The 24,494-nt window shown below is 42.5% G+C and overlaps 2 protein-coding genes across 6 annotated transcripts; both read left to right on the forward strand.

Annotated features, from left to right (window-relative positions):
* Window positions 1-4,779: 4,779 nt before the first annotated feature.
* plin3 (perilipin 3) lies at window positions 4,780-14,291 on the forward strand. Of its 3 annotated transcripts, none has more exons than XM_026158171.1 (9): window positions 4,780-4,893; window positions 8,191-8,308; window positions 9,425-9,512; window positions 9,733-9,928; window positions 10,249-10,331; window positions 10,767-10,998; window positions 11,712-12,061; window positions 12,964-13,182; window positions 13,914-14,291. In XM_026158171.1, exons 2-9 carry the CDS (start codon window positions 8,301-8,303, stop codon window positions 14,049-14,051), a joined length of 1,314 nt encoding a protein of 437 aa, XP_026013956.1. In that variant the 5' UTR covers window positions 4,780-4,893; window positions 8,191-8,300; the 3' UTR covers window positions 14,052-14,291. The 3 variants fall into 3 exon arrangements, with proteins under 3 accessions (XP_026013956.1, XP_026013957.1, XP_026013958.1); XM_026158172.1 differs by having other exon boundaries at window positions 12,967-13,182; XM_026158173.1 differs by lacking the exon at window positions 8,191-8,308.
* A 466-nt stretch (window positions 14,292-14,757) lies between these two features.
* On the forward strand, window positions 14,758-23,251 carry LOC113015823 (AN1-type zinc finger protein 5). Of its 3 annotated transcripts, none has more exons than XM_026158174.1 (6): window positions 14,758-15,084; window positions 16,488-16,687; window positions 17,072-17,183; window positions 18,036-18,163; window positions 18,588-18,695; window positions 19,856-23,251. In XM_026158174.1, the coding sequence occupies exons 2-6, from the start codon at window positions 16,528-16,530 to the stop codon at window positions 20,002-20,004; spliced, it is 657 nt and encodes a 218-aa protein (XP_026013959.1). In that variant the 5' UTR covers window positions 14,758-15,084; window positions 16,488-16,527; the 3' UTR covers window positions 20,005-23,251. The 3 variants fall into 3 exon arrangements, with proteins under 3 accessions (XP_026013959.1, XP_026013961.1, XP_026013960.1); XM_026158176.1 differs by lacking the exon at window positions 14,758-15,084 and adding an exon at window positions 15,091-16,345; XM_026158175.1 differs by lacking the exon at window positions 14,758-15,084 and having other exon boundaries at window positions 15,091-16,687.
* Window positions 23,252-24,494: the final 1,243 nt, after the last annotated feature.

Genomic DNA, 24,494 nt, shown 5'->3' on the forward strand with positions numbered 1-24,494 from the left:
TCAACTTACTGTCTCTTTATTACTTTAACCATGACAAGTTCACACTCTGACGCATTATCTTTGGCTTGGTTATGCTTTATTAATGTGCTATTGGGAAGACTGTAGTAAGGTCCAGATCAACTTTCACCCTGCAGATGATTTGTCGCCGTGTTGCATGTTACTGATACCTTTAGTTTCAGGTCTCCGGAAATTTGTTGCAGGATGTTGGGAATAAGATTCCGTGGTTCAATGAGACTCAGGAAGATTCAATGGTGCAAATGAAACCCAGCAGGGCTGGTCAGCTATTAATGGATGGATGGATAATTTCTACCATTTCAGCCCTGTTGACAGTGAAGAGCAGAAGGTGAAACAGGAGGTAAGAAATCCTTGTGTTGTGATCCACTCCCAGCACACCTGAGAGTTGTGGATGAATTGAAAACACGAAGAGAGGAAATGAATTTCATTACAGAATAGCTGTACTGCTCCTTACACTCCACAGCAGATTATTGCATGAGTGTTTTGATGGTGATGGATATCTTGTTGAAACAATTAATCATTCAACCAAATGCTGTGAGTAAAACGCCAACAGAGACCGAACATCTTAAAGCATTTATGGTTATTAACTTATCAAAATTACAGATTTTTTTGTGGGTTTCATGGAGTAATTTCAATGAATACTTGATTCAAATGTGTATGCTACAATACGACATCGCACTGTATATACAATACCGGGCACTGGATTGGTTTTTGTACGATTTATTGGTTTTATTTTATGCCCACTTGTGGCCAAATGAATGCCCGAGTAGGCATTTCTATTTACTCTGACAAAAAAACAGGCGGCTGAAGATGAAATCTATATAAATATTTTCAGGTTCTGCTCTCGCATCCATGAAAAATTTCTTCAGATTGCCAATTTATTGCTTTGATCTTGAAAGGTATGTCTTCAGGAAAAAGAAAGAGAGGGGAGAGCAAGGAGGGGACAGTGGTGTGATCATATTACTCTGAGGGATGAGTGATTTTCCTGTTATCTACTAATCTTCAATTACTCAATTTCCAGAACAATTCTGGCCTCAATCAACTGATCCAGTGAAGCAGAGTCAAGAGTTAAGCACGAACAGATGAGAGACTTCTGGGCTCACATTGCAGGGGAGTGTGCATGCATGTGTATGGATTATGCTTAAAGGTAAACAGAGGCTGAAGCAGCTTGGCCACTCAGAGGCAAAGGAGTAACAGAGCTGTGGTCGAGACAACAAGCCTACGTTTCTCGTCTCTTTGTGCTTTTTGTGACTTTGACCTGTCTGCTGGTGTGATGTCACAACCCGAACTGTTACTGCTGGATAATGAAGCAGGCCCAAACATAGTTACAACAGGTCCCGTTCGATGAATATCTGATGTGAACATTAGCGGTAATCAGTTTCCTTTCTCTGGAGCCTACTGCAGCCATTTGGGGAAATACAGAGAGCCATAATGAAAACTGTAATGGCCTGAATAATGAAAATCCTCTCTAAATGAAAAGGGTAAGTTAATAGAGTTCTTGTTATGATGATACACAGCATCCAGCAAAGGAAGTCACTGTACTGGCCTTACTGCGATAAAACACACTGCATTGTCTGAATCCCACTCTTAAGTACAAAGGTTATGCAGAAATCACCTCACAGTCCGTGCAATAAGTTCTTTAAATGGAAGGAAGTATTGTCTGTCTTCCTTTGCCGTCCACATTCCCATTTCCCAGCAGATATTTAAATATTTTATTGTTTAACATTTAATGCAAAATAGGCCCTCTGCTCTGGATTTGTGGTGCATCTGCAGAAGAGAAAGATCTTAGGGATGTAAATGTGAAGCGTCTATCTCTGTGTGGGTGAGGCCACAGAAACAGCTGACTCCGTGGGTAAACACTGCCCTCTCAGGGTTTACTGCATTAACTGCATGAAACAGGCTGCCTGACTTTCAGCTGTGACGGGGAGAGCCCCTCTGACACCTACAGCACACATCAGGTCTCGTGATACGTGATATAAACACATCCCACAGAAAGGGGATAAATGAAGAAAGGCTGCAAGAAAAGGCTAAATATGGTGTGTAGCTGGTACTCTCTGCTTTAAGTTAATATTGCTTTAATGATGATACGACATTACATGCACAAATCTATTAACCTTTTATATAAATATATGGATCATCAGTCAGTCAGGTGGGTTTTATACATGAGATCAGTTACAGTCTGACATTTAACTCTCTCTAACCTATTCTTCTGGTGCGTTCTCATAGTACAATGCCTCATCTCGCAGCCTCCATCAGTCAGCTGAGTTTGCACGCAGTTAGAATGAAGATGAAGCTGCGTGGATAAAGAAATGCCCCATTAACATATATGAAAAATGGATAGACTTCCTAATTACAAAATAGAATGAAAAAGTATGTTCTGCTTGATATTCTCTTAGAAACACAAAGACACAAAGACACATTTGCAGCATTGTTGTATAGTAAGTGATGCATTATTGGTCCACATGAAAGTTATGGATGCTAAACGAGTGAGGTGAAGGTGTAGACAGAAGATCAGCCACATGCGGCGACCGTCATGAGACACAAGAGTTTGCTCCGTTATTAAGAAAAGCATGTGAATCCAAAGGAGCTGCATCAATGCATCATTGCACTGCAAACCTCACTGGAGACTTTTTCACAAAGGTCAGAGTCTCACCTTTGCAAACAGTGCTTCAGTAAACCCTGTGGAAATGAGTCACGTGACCAAATGTGTGTTTGAGCAAAAGAAAACGCCTGCTTTCAGATTTATGGGGCAGCCGCTGGCACAGGAAACATTTCTGAGAGAATCAGTTTAGTAAATATCAGCAATTCCTACATGCAGACTGTCAAAGGAAAGGTGAGGTTATCCACCAGAGCAGGTGTGAGTGTGAACAGTCGTCTGTCTCCCTGTTTTAGCCCTGTGACCGGCTGACGACCTGTCTGCGGTGTACCCCGCCTCTCGCCCAACAACCCAGAATTGTATAAGCAGAAGATGGTGGATAGAATGATTGATGCTGCCCTCAACAACAGTCCCAGTTTCTCACATGGCCCCTTGGGAAAATGAATTTTTGTCACCCTTTTTCCAGATCCACCCTGAGCCTTAGGAAACACACTGAAGGGGAAGCTCTCACGGAGCTCCCTCACTCTCCCCTGACTTAAAAATCAGTGAAAATCTTCAGGCAGATCTTAGCTCTTAAACATACTGATCCAAGACAGCCCAAATATATTTCAGAAAGATTTATAGTGTAAGTTCTGCTCAGATTACAAATGAAAGCCTTTATGTGTAGTCTATGAATGCATCACATTATGAATGAGTTTACTTCAGTGACTGAGCGAATAAAACCAGTAACTGTTCCCTTCGGTCACCAATTTATAAGCAGTCATACAACACATGATCAGAGAGAGTTTAGTATATTTAGCAAAACTGGGATAAAAAGTCCATGCAAGCATCAACTGAGAAATAAAGGGACCATTGTGGTGCCAAAAAATGATTGATATTTCCAAAAACAATCACCTGTATTTAAACTGTTATAGATAAATTTCAAACTTATACCAGATATAGCTCTCATGAGTCATTTTAAACGTTTTTATCATAAAGTAGAAGTTAAGCATAACTTTTATATAGCCTTTATTTATCCAGGTCTGGTTTTTTTTCATGAAAGATCTGCTCAAGAGGGCAGCAGCAGATATTGTAACTAAAATATAAGATTCAATTTTATTTTATTTTCAATTTTATTTATCCAGCGCCAAATCACAACAACAGTCATCTCAAGGTGCTTTATATTACTGTAGGGTAGACCCTATACCGTTACAAAGCAAAAAAAAGTCACCGGGCCACCGAGCAAATGCCCAGTATCCCCAATGGCCAGTCCAGCTATGGTCGTGCCATCAGTTAACCCTTCGTGCCTAGGGTTGCCGACCACCGCTCTACAATAATACATACAGAGAAAAACCCAACAATCATTTGACCCCATATGAGCAAGCACTTTGGCGAAAGTGGGAAGGAAAAACTTTTTTAACAGGAAGAAACCTCCGGCAGAACCAGGCTAAGGGAGGGGCGGTCATCTGTCACGACCAGTTGGGATGAGAGAAGGAAGATAGGATAAAAGACATGCCGTGGAAGAGAGCCAGAGATTGATAACAAGTATGATTCAGTGCAGAGCGGTCTATTAACACATAGTGAGTGATAAAGGTGACTGAAGAAGAAATACTCAGTGCATCATGGGAATCCCCGAGCAGCCTGCACCCATTGCAGCATAAGGGAGAATTTGGGGTCACCTGATCCAGCCCTAACTATATGCTGTAGCGAAAAGGAAAGTTTGAAGCCTAATCTTAAAAGCAGAGATAGTGTCTGTCTTAGCAGCCTCGCTTCTGTCAGTCTGCCACAGGGCAGCTGTGGCTACAACTGTAGCTTGCCTCCACCAGTGTGTGAATGTGACAGTGAATGAATAATGGAATTGTAAAGCGCTTTGGGTGCCAGCGCTATATAAATCCAATCATTATTATTATTATTATTATTATTATTATTATTATTATTATTATTATTATTATGAAAGGAGTCTTTTTTATTTTTATTTTATACTTAAACAGTTTATAAACCCCGCTGACCACTGCTCGTTTATCCGTGTAAGCACATCTGTGACACAGAAAAGTCACAGAAATGTTGGAAAGTTCTGGCGCAACACCGTGAGCCCGCGGGGCCGGCAGTGACGGGCACTTCCGTGCTGTGATTTAATTGGCTGAAAGTTTGTAAGCCAGTCTTAGGCTCCGCCTTCCTCCCCTGTGTTGAAGAGTAGCGCAGCAGTGCACTATAAAGGCTCTGAGGCGGGGTGGACCGGGTCACTGACCGGAAGTAACACAGCAGGTCATCACAAGACTGTGAACCGGCAGGCTCCCAGGCAGGTGAGTGGCTCATCCCACAGGTGTGTTCCGTCCTGACAGCAGTCGTAGAGCCATGTTTTTAAGCTGTTTAACCAACTTACTCGTGCGGGTTGCCCAGCTGAGCTTTAGCCTTCGGTCTTACTTCCAGTTAAAGCTGCGGAAACAGCTTTTCTTTTAAAGAGAACCCCATGAAGACGAAAAGCTAAGGCACAGATCGGGAGACTGATTCGGAGAAGCCGTTTGTTTGGTGCTGTGTTAAGTAACGAGTCATAGTTCCTCACATGGGTGAAAGTTCACCGAGTAGAAAGGGGAAGCAATGAAAGACGGACCTGATTAGCTCTGCTGGGAATCATCGTCATGCTGCTCAGAGCCTTTGCTTAAACTAATATTGTGCACTCGGTTACCTAAATCTTTCTTAGCTTCAGAGCCTTTCAAAATCAGGCAATCTGTTGTTGTGAGATTTCATCTCCGGTTGTGGCCTCAGTGTGTGGGCATGTGCTCTGAGTAGTTCAGACAGGTAGTGACTTTTCCCACTCGGATTCATTTTTCAGTGGATATTTTCGGTGGATGGTTTCACAAGATAAAAGCCAGAGCTCAGTAGACCACATTATGTTTCACTTCTTTTAAATCGTCGGGTGACCCCATCAAATAAATCCAGGGACCATTGCAGGGCTCTGACTGCTTTCCAGCCCATGCAAAATAACATTACACATCTGTGTGTCTTTTTTAGGTGGAACTAAAGCATAGATTTCCCTTTAACCTACATAAGTGTCTCAGTAGTTTCCGATAAAGCAAAGTCACCTTTGATATCGAGACTTTGAGTTTTAGCTCTGGCTAATACACAGTAGTTTCCCCATCCCCCTGATGTGGCCCAACACTGCAAGGATGTCACACACAAAGCAGTAGGAAGAGGCTTGATAGGATTTTAATGGCCACTTTACTGGATTCAGTTGTCAGTGAGATGATCATTTTGAGAAGTCTAAAGCAGCCGGTTGTGTTGCATAAAAGCCTTCTTCATAACTTGTACTGTTATCGCAGGTTCATCTCGCACTTGATATCAGGGTGCACAGTGTCAGACTTTGCTTTGTAATAAAACTGGTGAAGATCTCATCAACTGCCACTCAGGAAAAAAAAAAACCGGCGTTGCTCAACCAAGCTGTTGCAATAACGTGTAATTCTGAGTCACGCACAGGCCAGAAAGATCTCTTCTGGATTGCCAGAGCTCACGAAAAACAAAAGTTAAATGATTTTATTCACACTGACATCCAAACTGTGTGAAATGATTGAATAGTAGCTCTATAAAAATGCCAGTCGTGGCTGAGGCTGTTGGATTTGAGGCTCGTCTCTTGCTGATCGCCTCCTCCTGTCAGGTCGATGAAGCCGACCTGAGCACTGACTTCAGGTTGCCGCTGGTTGGCTGCACACCTCAGGATGCTGCTGGCTGTTTCTCCAGCAGGAAGATCTCAGGACTCATGCTTCTCCCATTCATCTGCTTCTGTTGTGTACATCAGGTCATGCATGTCAGACGCTTGTTAACAGCATCCCAGGTAATACAGGTGGAGTCCATTTATGTCTGTATGCCATCTGGCAGAACGCAAGCAGATGCCATCCACATGTTGCAGGCACCAAAGGGAGAAGGGACGGATTTTGCTGCAGATGTTTCTTTCCAACTGGCTAACGGGCCTCTTTCCTCCTTCCTTCTCTTGCTTGTATCTCTTTGTTGTCTTAACTATATGCTTAAGATACAAAGACAGGTATGTGCATGTGCGTGTGCGTGCATATGCACAAAGACAGGTGTGTGTGTACATGCATGTGCGCTAATTACCAAACTGAATATCCCCTCGTTGTTCAATGTGATGAGTCTGCCTACTCTGAGGTTTTCCGAGCTCAGGAAGTGTCCTTTGGGGGGAGTGACTACCCACCTAAGAAAATTTGGTCAGAGTACAGTGAAGCTAATGAGATTGTATTACCTCATTAAATAAAACTCAATGCATTTTCTTTAACTTGTAAAGAATATTATTTCTATATGAGACCCTAATTTAAAAATGCAGTACTGTGCAAAAGTCTTGAGCCACCCCCAATTTCTTAAAAAACTAATAATAATATTTCAAGAAAGTATGGCTTTTGGAAACAAAGGTTTTCTTTTTCACTTTATTTCCTTTCCTATTCAGTTCTTGTATCTCACTGTTGAATCTTTTTTGTTTGTTTAGCCACGTAACGTGACCTATGACACATTTGTCCACACATAACAGAAGACTTGGAAACAGGACAAACTTTAAATGGACTCTTCAGGCACTTTGTTACCAACAGCTTGTCCCAAAAAGACATAATTTGGTCCTCTTTTCTTTGGCTAATTGGAGATAATGTATCGGAATTTCAGGAGCAGGACCGCGCCTCCAAACGCGCTCCGTCCGGTTGTCATCTATATAGGTTCCCCCAGTTCTGCAAGCTGTTCATTCTCGTTTACGTGCCCCACCCTCCCTCCCTCCTTGTTTTCAATTATTTAACTTCTTCATTTCTATTTAGTGCATGGGGATCTGCCAGGCCCGGGAGCCACCGCCAGTCCCCTTTGAGGCCTTCCCCAAACCGCAGCTCAATTCATGTCAAACCATTCACTTTTACCTACTAAAACGCTGTCAAACCTAAAATGAGGATGTGGGCCCAGCTAGTGAAAGGAAGGATAAATGAATCGAGATTCCCAAAAAGCTGTTAGGTGAAAACTTGGCATCTTGGTATGATATGTTTACCTAAGAAGTGTGAGGTCTTTTTTTTAAAAAAACAAACAAAAAAAACCCCATCTACAGCAGACTAACCATATCTGAAAGTCATGTCATTAATAAACAGGACAAAAAAATTCAGCAAAGACCAGACGGATGATTTGGACCTTCAGCCGATCTATTGTTCACTGACACCTCATCAGAAAATGTCTCGGTGGAAGGGCGGCTGTCAGGAAGCCTTTCTTGATGAAGGGAAACGGGGAGGAAAGGCTGAAGTTTATTCAGCACATCTGGGTAGAAAAACACACAGTGGAACAGTCAGTCATGGATCGGCCTCCCCAGAGCCTGGGCCTCAGCATTATTGAAGCAGTGTGAAGAGAACAAAAGGCAGAAACACCCAAAGAAGAGCTTTGAATGTCCTTCAAGAAGCCTGGAGAACTATTCCTGAAGAGCCTCACAGAGAGCTGCTCAGAGTTCAGACTGAGCTGAAGGATAAAGCTGTGTACACCAAATTTTTCATATACTGTTCCATGTATATTTGCACGAGTTAACACATAATTTTTTGTATTATTATTATTTTTTTATGGTGCTTCTGATACAGGTTTTTATAAATCCTAATTCCCACTCCTAGAAGAGACACGGCAGGCTGGCTAGGGTTGAAACGACCTGCAGTGAAACAGAATAAATTGCTGATTAATTTCACAGCGTTGCATGGCCCAGTTAAGTATTACATTTGATCTTCATTTAAGACACTTTTTCATTGTATTCATGTAATATGGTAGTTTTTCACTTGAGTAATTATTTTGGCCTAGTTCTCATTTAAAGAAATATTTGACACCAGCGCAGCACTGCTCGCCGTTTCCCGTTAGATTAATAATATCAGATGTCGTCCATTCTGCCTGCAAGCCGCCACGAGAGCTCGTGAACACTCAGTGCCCTGCGGGACCGCGGTTCGTGCCATTAGTTCTGATTTTCCTCGGACTCTCATCCATATTTTGAAATTATCAGAACTTTCATAACCACAGAGTTCTCTCGCATGATTTATCATCCCTGTTTTTCTTTTTATGTTGTCGTCACATTTCCTTCGTTTTGAATGCGAGTGCAAGAAAAATGTGAGGATCCGTGTTCTGTCAGGGAGCTGTGCTCGCACTTAGAAGTCCAAGAATTGAATTAAAGGAATAAGCCCCAGATGATTTTTGTTTCACTCTTTTTAGTAACAACAGGGACTTGCGATGTGTCGTCCAGCCATTTGTACTTTCTTTATTTCTAATACACTTCAAAGCATAAATCATTCTTGGGAGTTTTCCTTTGATGCTGCTGCTGCTGCCAGTGATGTTAGTCATGTTACCCTAACTGCTGTGAAGAGCTGTTAAAATGTCAGGCTTTTATTCTTGCAGTCTTGAATCACATTTTGGCTCAAATCTTTCCTTCAAACACAGATAATCATGGAAGAAGAGCTTAAAAATCATAAGTTCAGTGATTACGTATGCATAATGCTTACGCCTTGACTTAACAAACACCTGTCTCATTAATTCTTGCTTCATACACAGCTTTGTTTTAATGATGCTGGAAGTTGACAAGAAAATACTCACTTCCAAATGTATCAGTTTTTAATGTAGTTTCGTCTGTGTTACATCATAGTGTTGACAAATGAATTTGGCGTGGCTGAGCTGCCTTTCCGCATGCATTAAACTGACAGGACAAAGATTGCTGTGAGATAAAGTATACCAGCTATTTAAACACAGAGTATCATAGAGAAAGCCGTTATTTCATCATGCACAGTGGGCAATGTGAGGCGAGTCTCTGTTTCTGACACTCTGTATTCCACGACACAGATTGAATCCAGCAGTCACAATGGCAGACAGCGGGAAGACTAATGAGAGTGCAGCTCCGGCAGCAGAACCAGCTAATGGAGAGCAGCAGGTGAGGGGCACTGTGACCTGAAATGATCCCTAATGCATAACACGAGTCTACTGTGAACTCATTTGACACTTGATATTTCCCCGTTTTGATCATCTACTCTTGGAAATTAATAATTATTCCTTATTGATTACTAATACAGACCTGAAAAGAGCTGAACTATACTGTACTGTGAGACAGGATTGTGCTTTCAATAACGGCGACGGTTCTATTTTTGTCCTAGACTGTTGTTTCACGAGTGAGCAACTTGCCCTTGGTCAGTTCGGCGTGCGAGGTGGTTTCAAACGCCTACAGTACCACCAAAGACAGCGTTCCCCTACTGAAGGGAGTGATGGATGCAGCCGAGAGCGGGGTCCGGACTCTGGGTGCAGCTGCCACCGCAGGGACCAAACCTCTCTTGAACATGATCGAGCCACAACGTAGGTTCCCATCTCTGCAAATCCGATGTAACGTATGATAATCGCACAAAGATGTACCTCAAACAGATATTTCATGCTGGTTGCGCATTAAAGGTGAGAAGCTGAAGTCAAATCCATTGCTGCCTCAGGGATAGAATGCAATAGAATCATAAGACTGTTTCTTTTATTGTCATGAGAATAAACTTTCCAAATTTTATCGTGGTGTAATTTGAATCTCTGACACTCATCCAGTTCTAGCTGTACTGTAAACCTGACACGATGCCTGTTTTTTACGGAGTGGTATTACTCTCACTGATTCTCGCGTTGTGCACTTGTTGCAGTTGCCTCTGCAAACGAGTACGCTTTGAAAGGATTGGATAAGATGGAAGAAAAGTTGCCTATTCTTCACCAACCAGCAGACAAGGTCAGAATATTTTAATGTAGCATCAAAAAAACCTAACCCTATTGTGCTTAAATGCTGTCATAAAAATCCAAAATGATAGACTTGATAAAGAAAACAGCTCTCTGGCCTCCATGTGCTTGTTTTCTTCGTATTGGTGCATTCTGGATGATTTTGACAATACAGAAAACGCAAAATGCTTCGCTGATCATTGCTCATTTACCTCTTTTCCACTAACGTGTTGTCACTGCTGGCACTAATGCAAACTGAGTAGTGGCAGCATTTTACAGCAGCATGAGCACAGTTTATCAGCTAGCATTAATGATAAACACTGGGGTAATTTCAGAGGAAGAAAGTCGTGGCAGAATTTTATTTATTTATTATAGTCGGCACCAAATCGAGCTCCGGCACCACGTTGGTTTTCAAAAGAAGGTAATTATCTTATCTCGACTTCCTCAGGTGGTGTCAGACACAGTGGGAATGGTGTACCAGTCTGTGGCAGGGGCCAAAGAAGCCGTGGTGGGGGCTGTGATGGGTGGCGTCGAGCTGACCCGGGCAGCAGTCAGCGGAGGAATCAACACAGTCATGGGCACTAGGATGGGCCAGATGGTTAGCAGTGGGATGGGCCTGGCCCTCAGCCGATCCGAGGACTGGGTCGACCAGAACCTACCGCTCACTGAGAGGGAGCTGGGTCAGTAGCTGTACTAATCACTTCATCGAAAACACTGGGTGGTAATGAACCCGTTTGCCTGTTGTTGAATTATATGAATGTGTCTTGACAGATAAAGGTTTAAAAAATGAATAATTGAGATTATCCCAAAAAATAGGTCACAAAAGCAGGATGAGGTCATCTGGTGAAATGGGGGGGGGTGGTCATCATGACTGTTGAATTCGACCACCGTGACTGAACACGTGGATGGTCGGTGCTATTCATAGAGAGGCAGGGCATTCCAGTGAACTTCCCTTCTGTTAACTTGGCCCAAAAAGTACCTGCAATTTCCAGCACTCGCAGCTTTGACACCTGCTACTGTGATGTCATGTTATCATGACAACCTGCCATACTCCACTGTGGAAGCTGTGAAAGAGCCCCGTCTCTGATTATGGCTATGTGGCACAATTGCAACTGTGGCAGCAGCACAGTTGAAGTTGTTCCTTTAACCATCAAAGTGGCTTTTAATGAAAGCACAGTGATGCAGCGTTATGTCCTTTTGCTTGCACAGAACTGATCAGAGGCTCTGTAGTGGCTCTTAGCAGCAAAGCTTCAAACAGATGGAGGGGAAAAGTGTTTCCATCAGTCATGACATACCCAACACCCTGTGCAATGAAGATGCTACGTATTTTAACGGTCTATTTCTGTTAGTAATGTCAGGGTCACACATCTGATTTAGCACTCGCCTCTTTCAGCTGCTGTGGCCGAACCTGCCAGCAGCGAGGTAGCTACCTCTTCAGACAACCCCAGCTACTTTGTCCGGTTGGGGAAACTCTCCACTAAGGTACAGGAACGAGCTCTTCAGCACTCTTTGGATCGGGCACGTCACTACCGGGACGCAGCCTATGGTACGGTGGCTCAGATTACCATCACTCTAGACCTGCTAGAAAGCGCCCGCGCCAGTCTCGGTTCAGCAGGTAACCAGATAGGAGGAGCCTCTGAGAAACTCCTGCAGCGCTGGACCGAGTGGAAGCAGAAGCACGGAGGACATGATGGGCAGACGGAGTCTGAGCCAGAGCCAGACGGGACCAAAAATGAGTCTGAGGTCAGGACCGAAAGTCTTTGAAACAGATTATTCAGCTGTGTTTTACAGATATATTTCATAGCAGCATTTTTACTTTGACCTCCTAAGACCCGAACTGTTTCATGTCATGCATTTTTAATTTCTTTGCTATTTGGGCTGATTGGAACCTGATGAAGGTAAAAACAAAGAATTGCCTGATTTATTGATTTTTTTTTTTTTAACCTGATTTTTGTTCCTTAGAAAATGAGATCCACATATGAGAACATTTGTTTAAAATTTAGTATTGTGGTCTAGACAACCCAAAATGTGATGTCCACATTTGACCTCTGACCTCTCCTTCAAGGTAAATAGACTGATTTTTGAAGGTTGAAGTGATAATGTATAATGTGTAGAGCCACCTTATGACCTCCTCAAGGTCATAAGGTCAAATTTTCATGTCTTTTGTTTCAAACGGCTTAATTCTTTTGCCCTTTGTTTGTCCTGGCAACATTTACATTTCACATCTGCCTGTCTGTCAAGTTGATCACAGAATGTGTGTGTTAAAGACATTATTGTCAAAAGGAAGGGAATGAGCTGCCTAGTTAATTAGAAATGTATTATATGATATAATCTCTATGAATAATGTCCAGTTACTTGCAGATCAATCCACGATCTGCTCCTAGATAATGTTTGTCTTTACTGCACTAAAAACTTGTTGAAGTACATTTAAAAAGAACAAAGAAACAATATTAATATATCCCCTTAAATAAATGCTGCCCAGAGAGTGAGCTTGCTTGGCATAGGTTCACACTCTGAGAGCTTTTTATTTACTTTCCACCGTCATTTCCTTCTGTGTCATTGTTGTGCTGTTTACATTTGGACTGTCCCGTTATCTTAGCTTTACATTTTATTCATTTGGTTTTTGTTTCCACTTACGTTCACAGCAGCTTGAAAGGCAGACCCTCTCTATGGTGCGTGGTCTGAGCGACCAGCTGCGGTCGGTGTGTGCCAGCGTGGTTTCAAGTGCTAAAGGTCTGCCGAGCACAGTCCAGGACCAGCTGACCGCGGCTCGACAGTCTGCCGAGGAGCTGTATTCCTCTCTGAGGAACACGAGCACCATCACGCCGGTCCTCCTCGATCGGAGCCGTCATCAGCTGAACCAAGTACGCGTCATGCTTTGCTGTCTTTACTGCTCCAGCTGTGCAGCTGCTTAATTAAATGTAGCTCATAGCTCGAATTTTTAGTTTCACCCACAGCGCCACCACTCTCCACGTTAGTTCTTGTGTAATGTCACTGGAAAGTCCCATGCACTGCTGATGCTACAACATTCAAGTGTATGTTATACACTTACCAACCACTTTATTAGGTACATCTTGCTACTGCTGTGTTGAACCCTCCTTTTTTTTTTTTTTTTTTTGTACAAGGCCTAATTACTGGTATTTGAGTTACTGTTGCTTTCATGTGAGCTCAACACAGTCTGGCAGCAAGGTCAGGTTATTTTCCTGTGACGTCACCAGGCATTTTTATCTGGAGAACTGCTGTCTTACACATTGGATAATATTATTAATTTATTTGTTGGACCATTCTTAATCCTGGATATGGTCGTGTAGGGAAAAGCCCAACAGATCAGCAGTTTCTAATCATCTTTCTTTCCCATTCTGATGCTCAATCTGAACCTCAGCAGGTCGTCTTGACCACATCGAAATGCAGAGAGTGGCTTCCATGTAATTGGCTGATTAGCTATTTGCATTAACAATCTGCTAATAAAGTGGCTAGTCAGTGAAACTAATTTGTTTTCAATCTCTGATGGTGCTCAGTATTATTTCAGATCATTTATCCTCTTATTAACTGTACATTTTTATTAAAACTGTACTGTTGTGTGTGTCCATCCCAGGTTCAGAAGTCTGTGGATGGTGTCATGGACTATCTACTGCACAACACGCCGCTCAACTGGCTGGTGGGACCGTTCGCTCCTCAGATCACTGAGCATGCAGAGGGCGACGTGGCAGAGAAGGCCGGACCAAACGAGTAGACGCGAAGACTTCCTGTGCTCCTCTGAGATGATTCAAAGTGGTGTTAGGGGACTATTTCTAGATGTTGATGAACCAGCTCAAAATAGGTGCCATAATATTCATGAAAAACTGTCATCATCATAATTCTATCAGTTTTTGACACTACATTTATCATGCAGAAGTTAAAATCTAAAATGTGGCCTTAGGAAATGATTGTTTTGCACTTTATTATTTATGGTAGATTTGTTGGTTTTTTTTTTTTTTTTTTTGTTGTGTTTTGTTAATCTCTGAAAGATTAATGTGTCTTTAAACATTTTTGTTTGGAAGGAATTCAAAACCTTCCCAAAACAAAGTAAAATCTAGTGGCGTATAGGAAAAATAATATAGAAAAGACATGAGGACATCTTGAATCAGATGCATTTAATTTGTTTTCGAATTTTACCTTCAGTATTCTCTTTCTGGAAAGAGTTAATTGTCATTAAACTGATATGTAAATAAATTTCTAACACTGCAGAATCATGTATGAGCGAGTGACTCTTTATTTATGTTTGGAAACAGCCTCACACACAGGTTAGAAACAGGAGATGGTGTCAAACAGAAAAATGAGGATAAAAATAAGTCTAGAGAGATTATTTGTTTTGTGAAGAAGAAATGATTGATTTCCCTGTTTCATCACAAAAATGGAAGTCTTTTTGTGGATGTGGAACTCAAGAAGCAGCATTAGATCAATAACATAAAACAAATTAACTGTAAGATTAAAACGCCTAAATAAAAAGGCCAAAGTCAGGGATCGTGTCCACAGAGGGACTGGGGCCGAACGATGCTGTTCTGACCTTGTGTGTGATGATCAGCTGTGGTGGTGGAGGTGGTGTAGGTGTAGTTTGCTGTGCTGGCCCGTCGCTCTGAGGGCTGACATTGGCGGTGACGTCATGGTCGTTGTTTCGAATGTCGGGAGCTAGCGCTGGGTAGGAGGCCGCGCGCTCTGCTGGGGACACAGCTCACTCAAATCTGAACCCCTCCGTCGTCGACAGCCGCCGATTAACTACGTTTCAGGTAATGTCTTCATTCCCGACTGATTCGGCAGATTCCCGGGATGTGGTACCGGTCATAAACCCAGCCGGGACGCTGTTGGGAGGCGCTCTAGTTTTGGGTTGGCTGACTGTGTTAGCAACTCTGCTAACAGATAGCCCGCTAACACTAGCGTTTATTCGATTGAAAAGCCGCGATCTGCGTATAGTTCGTCACCGAGGACGCTGTAGCATTTAACTTTCGTATTTTTCACGATGACACAGGGCCACCGGTCGAGTTTCGTCCTTCCTTTTACACCTGTATGCAGTGTCAGACAGACCAAACGTCCAGCGAGGCTGTTTGCTAATGTTTGCTGTGAGCTATTCAAGCACAGGACGCCAATTGTTTTCTTGTGCGGACAAACTCGGACTGGGAACAGCCAGCTGGAAGTTGTTCGGCTAAACTGCACGCAGCGCAGTTTTAACGTTAGCCAGCGCGGTTTCGTACTGACGGGGTTTTTGTTTTATTCTTGTTGTCTTTTTCACAACTTTCTCCATGACCAAAAACGTCTTGTGCGGCGGAAGAAAGCGCGAAACAGCTGAGTTAGCGCATGTTTCACACACCGTCATTTACCTTCTAGGGTGTGTGTGTGTGCGGCTCTTTGGACCCTTTGTTTCCGTCACCGTGCACAGCTCTCCGTGTTTGTTCAAACTAATCCCACAGCTTCCTACTTTTAAAACTCGTGCTTGCTTTGATGTTGTAAGAGGTGCAGTACATTCGGAGATCCGTTTCACTGGTATTTCTATTGCTGCTACGTTTTTGTGTTTTCTAATAATTTTGAAGCATAGTTTATTTATTAGTATTTTCAGTGTGCCAAAGTCCAGGCCTGATTTTGCAGTAATCGTGGACTTTGGCCTTCAGAAGTTGGGGTTGGTCTTAATTTTGGTTTATGAAGTTTATAAAACTGCAACAGACCTTCATTACAGCTGCAAGTAGTGGACCATAACCTTTAATTCACAAAGACCTCTTTTCCACTTGTCCAGTGCCTAATCTAGAGCTGGTTCAATGCATTCCAGTAAATGGGGGGGAGGGATGACTACTTTCTGTGCCAGAAAAGTGTGAACCAGCTCAGTGCTGCAAATTTACTGGTTGTAAAAGTTGGAAGGGGCTTTAGCTAGAAAGTAACAGTATTTGCCAAATAAGCCCCAGGATTTGTCTGCTGTGATTGTCTTTTTTCTTTAAGCTATGTAACGATCAGTCCTCAAGCCTTTCAGAGCTGGACTGGCTCTGTGTCGGTGCAAAAGAGGTAAAAGAAGTCATGATGTGCTCAAACTCTACTCTCATGCTGCAATGCCAATCTCCAAGCTCTTTTAGCTCCAACCTAAAAGCTTTGTAATCAAACAGGGACTGCTAATTATTCTCACTAACTTCTGCAACCCCATTTTCAGGATTATCCTCTCCCATCCCCCTTACCCCCTCTGTCAGAGCATGGCTCAGGAGACCAATCAGACGCAGGTGCCAATGCTTTGCACTATGGGATGCGGTTTCTATGGTAACCCCCGCACCAACGGCATGTGCTCGGTCTGCTACAAGGAACACCTGCAGAGACAACAGGGAGGGGGGCGGTCCAGCCCCCCTGGAGAGAAAGGTAGGAAGATGGGAGAGACATGACCTATAAAAAGCAGGGGTCTGCTGGATAAGGGTGTACCAGGTGAATAAGTCAGGAGCTTTTAAATGGGAGTCACTCAAAAAGTGCACTGGAAATAGGGAGCCGAACTAGCTAAAAGGGGCTGGAGAACAGAGGTAGCATTAGCTGCCTACACTGTGGCATCAGAAAGCAAGAGAGTTACATTGCCATCTGTTGTTGTACATTAACTCAAAGTGCATCTGATCATGGTAAACAAATACATGTAGGGAATGTCAAGACGCTTAGAAGCAAGTGGAAAGTCATCCATGTGTGAGGCAACAACAGATTTTTGTGACTGATCTGACTGTCCTCCCCCCTCCCCGACACACACATGCGTGCACACAGCTGCTACTTCACCAGCGGGATCACCAGGATCGGCCGGTACAACTGTGGAGAGCACAACCTCAGAGCCCAGTACAGAGGTGGCAGGAACCCCACCTGAGGAACAAACAACCAGGTATGCTGAGTTACGCGTAGAAAAGCGCAGAGAGCCGTGTTGTTTCATTGAGTCATTGTGAATCAGTGTTTTAGATGTGATTCATCAAGGAAAAATATACTCCGTGTTGGCTCTTTGACTAGTCCAGTCAGTTCATGCTAGTACCGCAGCTTGCCTCTGCAGAAGGGTAGGCAGTTGTGTGCATATTTATTTATGAAAACAAAACCTTCTATCACCATGGTGCAGTCATTTTCTGGGTGAAAACATTTTTACCTTACCCTGACGACCCCAACCTTCTAGTAAGAACTTTTCAGCTATTTCAATTTGCACGTCGACATTGACAGGTGAGGTTGTGATGAGCTTCTGATGATTATCAAAAGCCAAATTAAGTGTACGATGGGCTGTGTTGTCATTGACACTGGAAGAAAATTAGCTAGAGGATGGTGTAGTTTAAAACTTAGCTTGAGGCCCTGTTCTGAAAAACTGCAGCGTAATGCTGAATAATTTTTTGCTGGCCAAGTTCTTTTTCTGCTATTCGGCGTTTTGAAGGGCCTCTTTTATAATTTGCTTTAACTTTACCATTGGGCTAACCTTTTTAAATGTTAAAAATGGATTTAATTCACTGTGAGGAAAGTGCGATAGGTAAGAAAAGTTCTGCGAGGCTCTTGAAATTGCTAAAAATGGTTTTATATTGCAGCGTGTGCACTGGATCTGTTTCCTCCCAAAGGGGACAAAACCAAAGCAAAGAGAGTACCAAGATAAATTTAATCATTTCAATTCTTTTTTTTTTTTTTTTGTTTTTGTTGTGTGTTTTTTCAGTATTTTTATTTAATCTAAACTGAAATTTGCTGACTTGATTTGATGCCCTGTTAGTCCCAGCTCCACCAGCCCAGTAACTCAACAGATGACAGCTATGAGCATCTCCCAGGATTCAGGAGCTGTGGATTCTGATCGAGCAGAAGCCGAGGAGGGTGAAGAGGAGGGTACTTCAAACAGCACAGGTAAACATCGTAGAAAGCAGTAGTTCATTCCCTACCCACCGTCCACACGGTCGGCCCTACTCAAAGCAGAGGAGTACACTATTAAGAACTGCTGCGTGAATAAACAATGGGACGCACTCGCCACCGTGTTCCGGGAGCGTGCCTGAAGTGATAAACACAATATGCTCTGTGATGACTCCATTGGTTTTCCCGTTTTATTTCATTTTGCCTTCTGCTGTGTGGCATGTTCTGTGTTGCAGTCAAATAACTGTGTAAGGAAATCGTGTTTTTACGTGTTTAAATAATATTTTATAAAGCTTAAGTTACGGCCTCTGACCCGGCTAGCATATTTGATTGGTTGAAGTTAATTGTGTTGTCTTTTGTACATGTGCATAAATAAACATACAGCTGTTTTACATACGGTTGCTTTGTTTTTCCCCACCAGAGCCAGTCGGGGAAGCTGCGCAGGCTTCGTCTGATGGCGACCAGACTCCTGATAAAAACAAGAAAAAGAATCGCTGCTTTTCTTGCCGGAAGAAAGTAGGACTTACTGGTAAGTGAGGGAAGAATTTCACTCAAGTTTCTTATCTGTTTATCCTGTGTTTTATGAGTCGGCAGGGGTTCCTCACCCCTAATAAGACATTGATTTGGCACACGGATGTATGTGGTGCAATGTCAAAGACATCTTTAATATTCTTCGCCTGCAGAGCTTTTGGAGCTAAACCTGTTTTTAAAGGACAATAATGACAGCTGCACACAAATGATTCATATGTGCATTTATTCTGTGATGATTGCTTATGTACAGCGAGCGACATTCTGCACTTAAGTGATACATTTCACAGTGTGCAGCTCGGTCCTTTTTTTTTTTTTTTTGCTTCATAGGAGACTCTGAGACTTAATAGCAATGATTATATATCAGCTTAATTGAGACCACATCTTGAGTAAGCATGTAAAATTGAGCAACATCATCAAGGCCCAGTCAAACTGAATTTAATTAAAACCTTACACAGGGCAGTGTAAGAATAAGTCTGTAAAATAATCGGGATGTAGTAGGACTGGGTGATGCATTTCTTTCTTTTTTAATATAGCCTCAGTCTCCCTCTGCACCTCGAGCTGACTCTGTTTTCCTGCAGCTTGGAGAGAGACACAGGGCTGTTCCCAACAATGAAAAATAACTCTTTAGTTTACGGATAGACAGCATGAAAACTGAGTTTTCATAATGTGTGTGTGTAACCAAAGCTTATTAACTTTTGGAAATGGTACGCTAAAAAGAAGTCGGTGAATTTTACCTCACAGAAGTTGGAAGATCTGAACCAAGTCATGTGGTGAGATTTACCGACCTAACAAGGCAGCAGTCAAGGAACAATTGCCGTTTTTTTTTTTTTAAGGTCAAATGAATGTTTTTGTCAGTGGTGTCTTAGTAGTCTGGTCTGATGGCAGGTAATGCATCAAATATGCTGTATATAAACCCAAACATATGTGGGTTTTACTGCTGGCCCTATCTACTGCAGCGCATAGTTTCCTTGCTGCTCTGTCCTCTTGTCTGTTCTAACACACTGATTTGGGGTCAGCACCCGAGAAATGAAACAATCCCAAATTGAAGAAAATAGCCATTCTGCCCCAAAACGAGATGTGAGTTTTGGTCTCTGGTGTCCAGATACATGTGATATCTATAATAAAGCGTCCAAGTTTAATTGCTTCTTTTTCCTCAAGGTTTTGACTGTCGCTGTGGCAACCTGTTCTGCGCCATCCATCGTTACTCCGACAAACACGACTGTCCCTATGATTACCGGAGCGCAGCCGCTGCCCAGTTACGCAAGGAGAACCCCATCGTAGTGGCTGAGAAGATTCAGAAGTTATGAGGACTGAGAGCAAAAAAGAAGTTTCTGACTTTGTGAATTTGAACAATGGCGACTTGGATGAAAACACCTGATATCGTGGCTTCATTTGTTCATGGTAGTGTAAAGCGGGCGGGGTGGGGGTGGTGCGGTCGCAGCCACAGTCCAGACACTTCCCTTACTAGCATCTCCCTCTCTCTCCACTTGTGGCTGCAGCGCGCGCGTGTGTTTGTATGAAAGTGTGTGTGTGCGTGCACATTTGCTTGAGAGCTGGGGAGAGAGCCATGAGGGCTTGGTGGACATTTGTTTTGCCGTGGGAAGGGCAGGAATTTGATTTTTACCCCTTTTGTTCTTTTTGTTGTTGTTGTTTTTCCACTTAGCGGGATCGTGTGAGTGTATTTTTTTATACAATCCCTGTAGGTAGCTAAAATGAACGAGGATAAGCTGTTAAGGAATGTGTCAATCGGGATAATGACAGAAACACATTTAGGGGGTCTAGTGACTCATGTATCAGCAAGACCTTTAAGGGCTTTGGAATATAGTATTTTATCCCAGACTGAAAAATGATGTCAACTACTTGTCAAATTGGCAACTCCTTTACTCTGTGGGCGACCACATGTAGTACTCCAAAGTCTGAGTTTTCCACATGCGTCTCTCTTTGATATGTAGGCTTGTATGGATACCGGGTGCATGAACAGTCATTGGAAGGGGAAAGCCGGGGAGGGAAACAAACGACCTTGACTTAACTGTGTGATTGATTTTTTTTTTTTCTTCTTTATTTTAATGAGCGTATGACATCAGAAGATCTATATTAATATATTGTAGTTAGCTTGAATTGTGTGATTGCATTCTATTTATTTTTTATTGTTTGGTTGGTCTGTGCTGGAGGATTGGCAGCATGTGTCCGCGAATCTTTAACGATTTGCTCTTAACTTTTTCTTCGATTATATTTAAGTAATTCCATCCTGATTATGTAACCAGTGAAGAAGAAAATGCGCGCCCGAGCTCTGACGTGACGGAGCGGAGCCCGGCTGAGCCGCTCGGAGGGAGCGAGTGCAGTAGGATGTCAGTGATTAAGGCTTTGGGTATGAAGCACAACGACGTATGTCCGCTGCAGAGCACAAGCTACGGTGCCATGCCCGCTCAGTTTTGTTCAGCATTCGGGTCACTTGCAGTTTATATCCGAGCTGTATCGCAGCCTTGCTGATGAAATTGCCTTGTCGAGTTGCTGAGATTTTCTTCTTCGGTAAGGCGGCGCGCTCGCCTCGAATGACCTTTTATGTTCTTCGGAGCCTGTATGAAGCTCCACGTTTCTCCTACCACCAGCAGACCACTGACACATGCTGAATGAAAACTGACCCGGGTCGCAGTTGCTCTCATAGACGATGGCGTACGTTCTGCTCAGCGTTGCAGTGCCGCAGAGTTGCGTGCTGTGCTTTTACAGTGTGCTCAGACTGCTTCTAGCTAGCTTCTTCTAGGAAGATCAGTCCCACGTGCATGTGTGCAGTCAAACACGCGTTGCTGTTTTGTGACCGCGTAGTTTGAAATGAAGCTGGAATGTTTAAAAAGCCGCACAGCAGTAGCACAATGCATGGCCGGAACCGTAAGGTTCCCGTTAACAGGACTCTGTTTTTTTTTTTTTTTCCTCAAATGTAAATACCATACAGCTCCTCTTCTTATAGTATAACCTCAATGTAGATTTTTGCCAGGTAATAAAGGTGGGGAATTAAGGCAACAAATAGTACTCTCTGTATTAAAGTGCTTTTCATAATTATCCAAAAAAATGTGCTACAACTAGCACTGATGTTTTCCCCATCTTGTTTCCTCATTAATTTTTCAGGTTTTTACGTGTAATGTTCAAATTGTTTAATAACCACTAGTATCCCCTGCAGGCCACGTGGTTTCTATTTTACCATACTAGCTACACTCTTAACCAGCCCCCCCTCCTCCCTCCCGAGCTATATTAACGTTGCTGAATAACAGAGTATCTCAGTCAGAGCTTTTATCCTGTTACTGATTTGTAGCAATAGCGATATTACTGAAAGTTTAAAGGGCCCCAAGCAAGAAATAGAGGGTTCATCTTTTCATTATTAAAAGCTTTCCCTGTAAATGTTGCTTGATGCGGTTCATTATATATTAATGAAAGCTGGAGAAAAGTTGCATTTGAATTTTCAGGGAATGCAATTTAAAAATAATCCACCGCAAAAGGCGAAAGAGAGGAATCACACTCCTCCGTGTGTCGGCTTAGTTCTGCCTCTTCTGATTGAAAAAGAGCCTTCGTCGAGTCTTTGCGTTAATGGCCGACGTGATGACTTGGCATGCCGACGGCGAGACGTTTTGCCGTGGATGAGTTGAGCCCGCAGTGACGGTGATTTAACTTCTTCCACCGTCACACCTACAGTGTAAATTTCAAATTGAGAAGGTGTTAACTGTGATATTCAGGGGGACGAGTGGTTGGTGCTGCTCTGCAGTTCGTTGTGTTTTAGACACAGAATTCTCAGACTTGGTTGATGATTATAAAACATCGTTGCATACGGTAAGCTCGGTTTTCCTTTACAGATTAATTGTCTCTTCATGGGAGAATTTTCCTGTGATGATTGTTCAGTTATGTAAATCATGGGGGGTTGCATGGTTTACGCTCATTTTCTATTGACTGCTCATATCAGTGCTCCAAACGTTTCAGCATGTTTTTCCTGATAAATGTGAGCAGTTTGAATGTAAACCACCACAAGTCACACGATAAGTCGTGTTGCCGTCAGACTGACTGTCCGTTGGCCGACGATGGTTGTCTTTATGTGATTTGAGACATTTGAATCATTCAAATCTTTTGACTGTTTGACTTGCCACCAGCAATTAGGGCTACGTGACCTGAGTAACTGAGATATTATCAGTGCATATACTTGTGTTTTGTTTGGTTTTTTTTTTCCCCTTTTTTGTTGCATTGATTATTGTTTGATGTTCTCACACCTTTCATAATCAGTGTCTTCATCATGCAAGGGTTTTGATTGAGAATAATAAACTTGTGAGTTAGGATGAATTTTCTTCAGCTTCACTGCAGGAATAAAGACATATTATTCTGTCTTTCAAGATGAGCTTTAGGGACTTGAGATGAAATCTACGATGTTCACAGAGGTGTAGTTGCCGTCCCTTGGCACTCCAGTCCCCCAGAAACACCACCAGATATCTTTTTATTTTTTCTTTTAAGAGTTAGGATTGTATGATGTGTAAGAGTAAGTATAAACAATAAAATCACAAAGTTTATTTTAATTTACACTTGTCGTTTGTATTTATTTGTCTTAATGTATGCTAAATAAATACTCATTTTAAATCCAAGCTCCTTGCACTCTGCTTTAGAAGAAAACCTCAGTATTTTACTGTGATACAAGCTGCATGTGGAAATATACGCGTTTTTACAGCTAATGTAGTTGTGCTGTTATCACCACAGCGGGAAAAGCGTATTTAACTGTTATAAATGACTTTTCTATGATTTTTCACATTTTTGTAAAGCCATCAAGTGGGCCAGTTTGTAGCCTTTGGAGGTCTTGTTCTGATCTTTCTGCAGTTTGACAGCCCTGCCCTAAGACGTAGGGGCGCCACAGGTCAATAAAGGTTATCACCTTTATCCATACTACTTTCAGATCTCCCAGAATGCTTCTGTCTATAGAACAAGGGCTTACTTTGAGTATAAACATGCCTCTGCACTCATGAAATTATTCCCAGGTCAACACGTACAACACCAAAACACAGAATGAGGAAATACCTTTTGAAGGAATGACTCAAAGGGGCGGAATGACAGGAATGACACCGGGGGCGGTCGTGGCTCAAAGAGTTGGCAGTTCGTCTTGTAACCGGAAGGTTGCCAGTTCGAGCCCCGGCTTGGTCGTTGTGTCCTTGGGCAAGACACTTCACCTACCGCCTACTGGTGATGGCCAGAGGGGCCGATGGCCGATATCCATTATTATTATTATTATTATTATTATTATTATTATCAAAGCCTTTCTCTAGCACATGGAGACCACGTTAATTTTTTCATTTATTCTGTTATCTGTCTGAATAATATCAGTTTGATATAGGATATTCCTGTGTTATTATGTATAATTAAGCCCGTTTATTTACATGTATAAGATATCCATCCTACTTCCATCATGATTTAGTCATTAAAGTTAACAATTACAAGTTACATTCTAGGCAGTAGCTTTGTTGTTTGATGTCATCCAGTGTTTAATAAAGGGCAAAAAAAAAAGTTAGACCTCCTCTCGGGGCCCTGTGGGTTTGTACTGATGTGCCTAATGGACCTTAAGATAAGATAACTCTTTATTGTCATTGCACAGTCGTACATAGTCCAATAGTCCAATGAAATTGGAAAACTGTCCTACGTCGACACTACATATAACACAACATGACCCGATACGACACATCACAACGCAACACAAACAACACAACACAACACAGTATAATAACTTAGTAATAAAAAATAAGAATAAGTGTATTTGTATTACACACTGTTATTATTG

Source organism: Astatotilapia calliptera, chromosome 23 (assembly GCF_900246225.1).
Source record: "Astatotilapia calliptera chromosome 23, fAstCal1.2, whole genome shotgun sequence".
NCBI classification, from domain to species: Eukaryota; Metazoa; Chordata; class Actinopteri; order Cichliformes; family Cichlidae; genus Astatotilapia; species Astatotilapia calliptera.

Bases quoted from the DNA above. Each gene is read 5' to 3' on its own strand.
- plin3 (XM_026158171.1), top strand. The intron at 9,513-9,732 runs GTGAGGGGCACT...TTTTTGTCCTAG, and splicing joins CAGCTAATGGAGAGCAGCAG to ACTGTTGTTTCACGAGTGAG. The intron at 10,999-11,711 runs GTCAGTAGCTGT...CGCCTCTTTCAG, and splicing joins GCTCACTGAGAGGGAGCTGG to CTGCTGTGGCCGAACCTGCC.
- LOC113015823 (XM_026158174.1), top strand. From the start codon at position 16,528: ATGGCTCAGGAGACCAATCAGACGCAGGTGCCAATGCTTTGCACTATG. The intron at 18,164-18,587 runs GTAAACATCGTA...TTTCCCCACCAG, and splicing joins GGGTACTTCAAACAGCACAG to AGCCAGTCGGGGAAGCTGCG. The intron at 18,696-19,855 runs GTAAGTGAGGGA...TTTTTCCTCAAG, and splicing joins GAAGAAAGTAGGACTTACTG to GTTTTGACTGTCGCTGTGGC.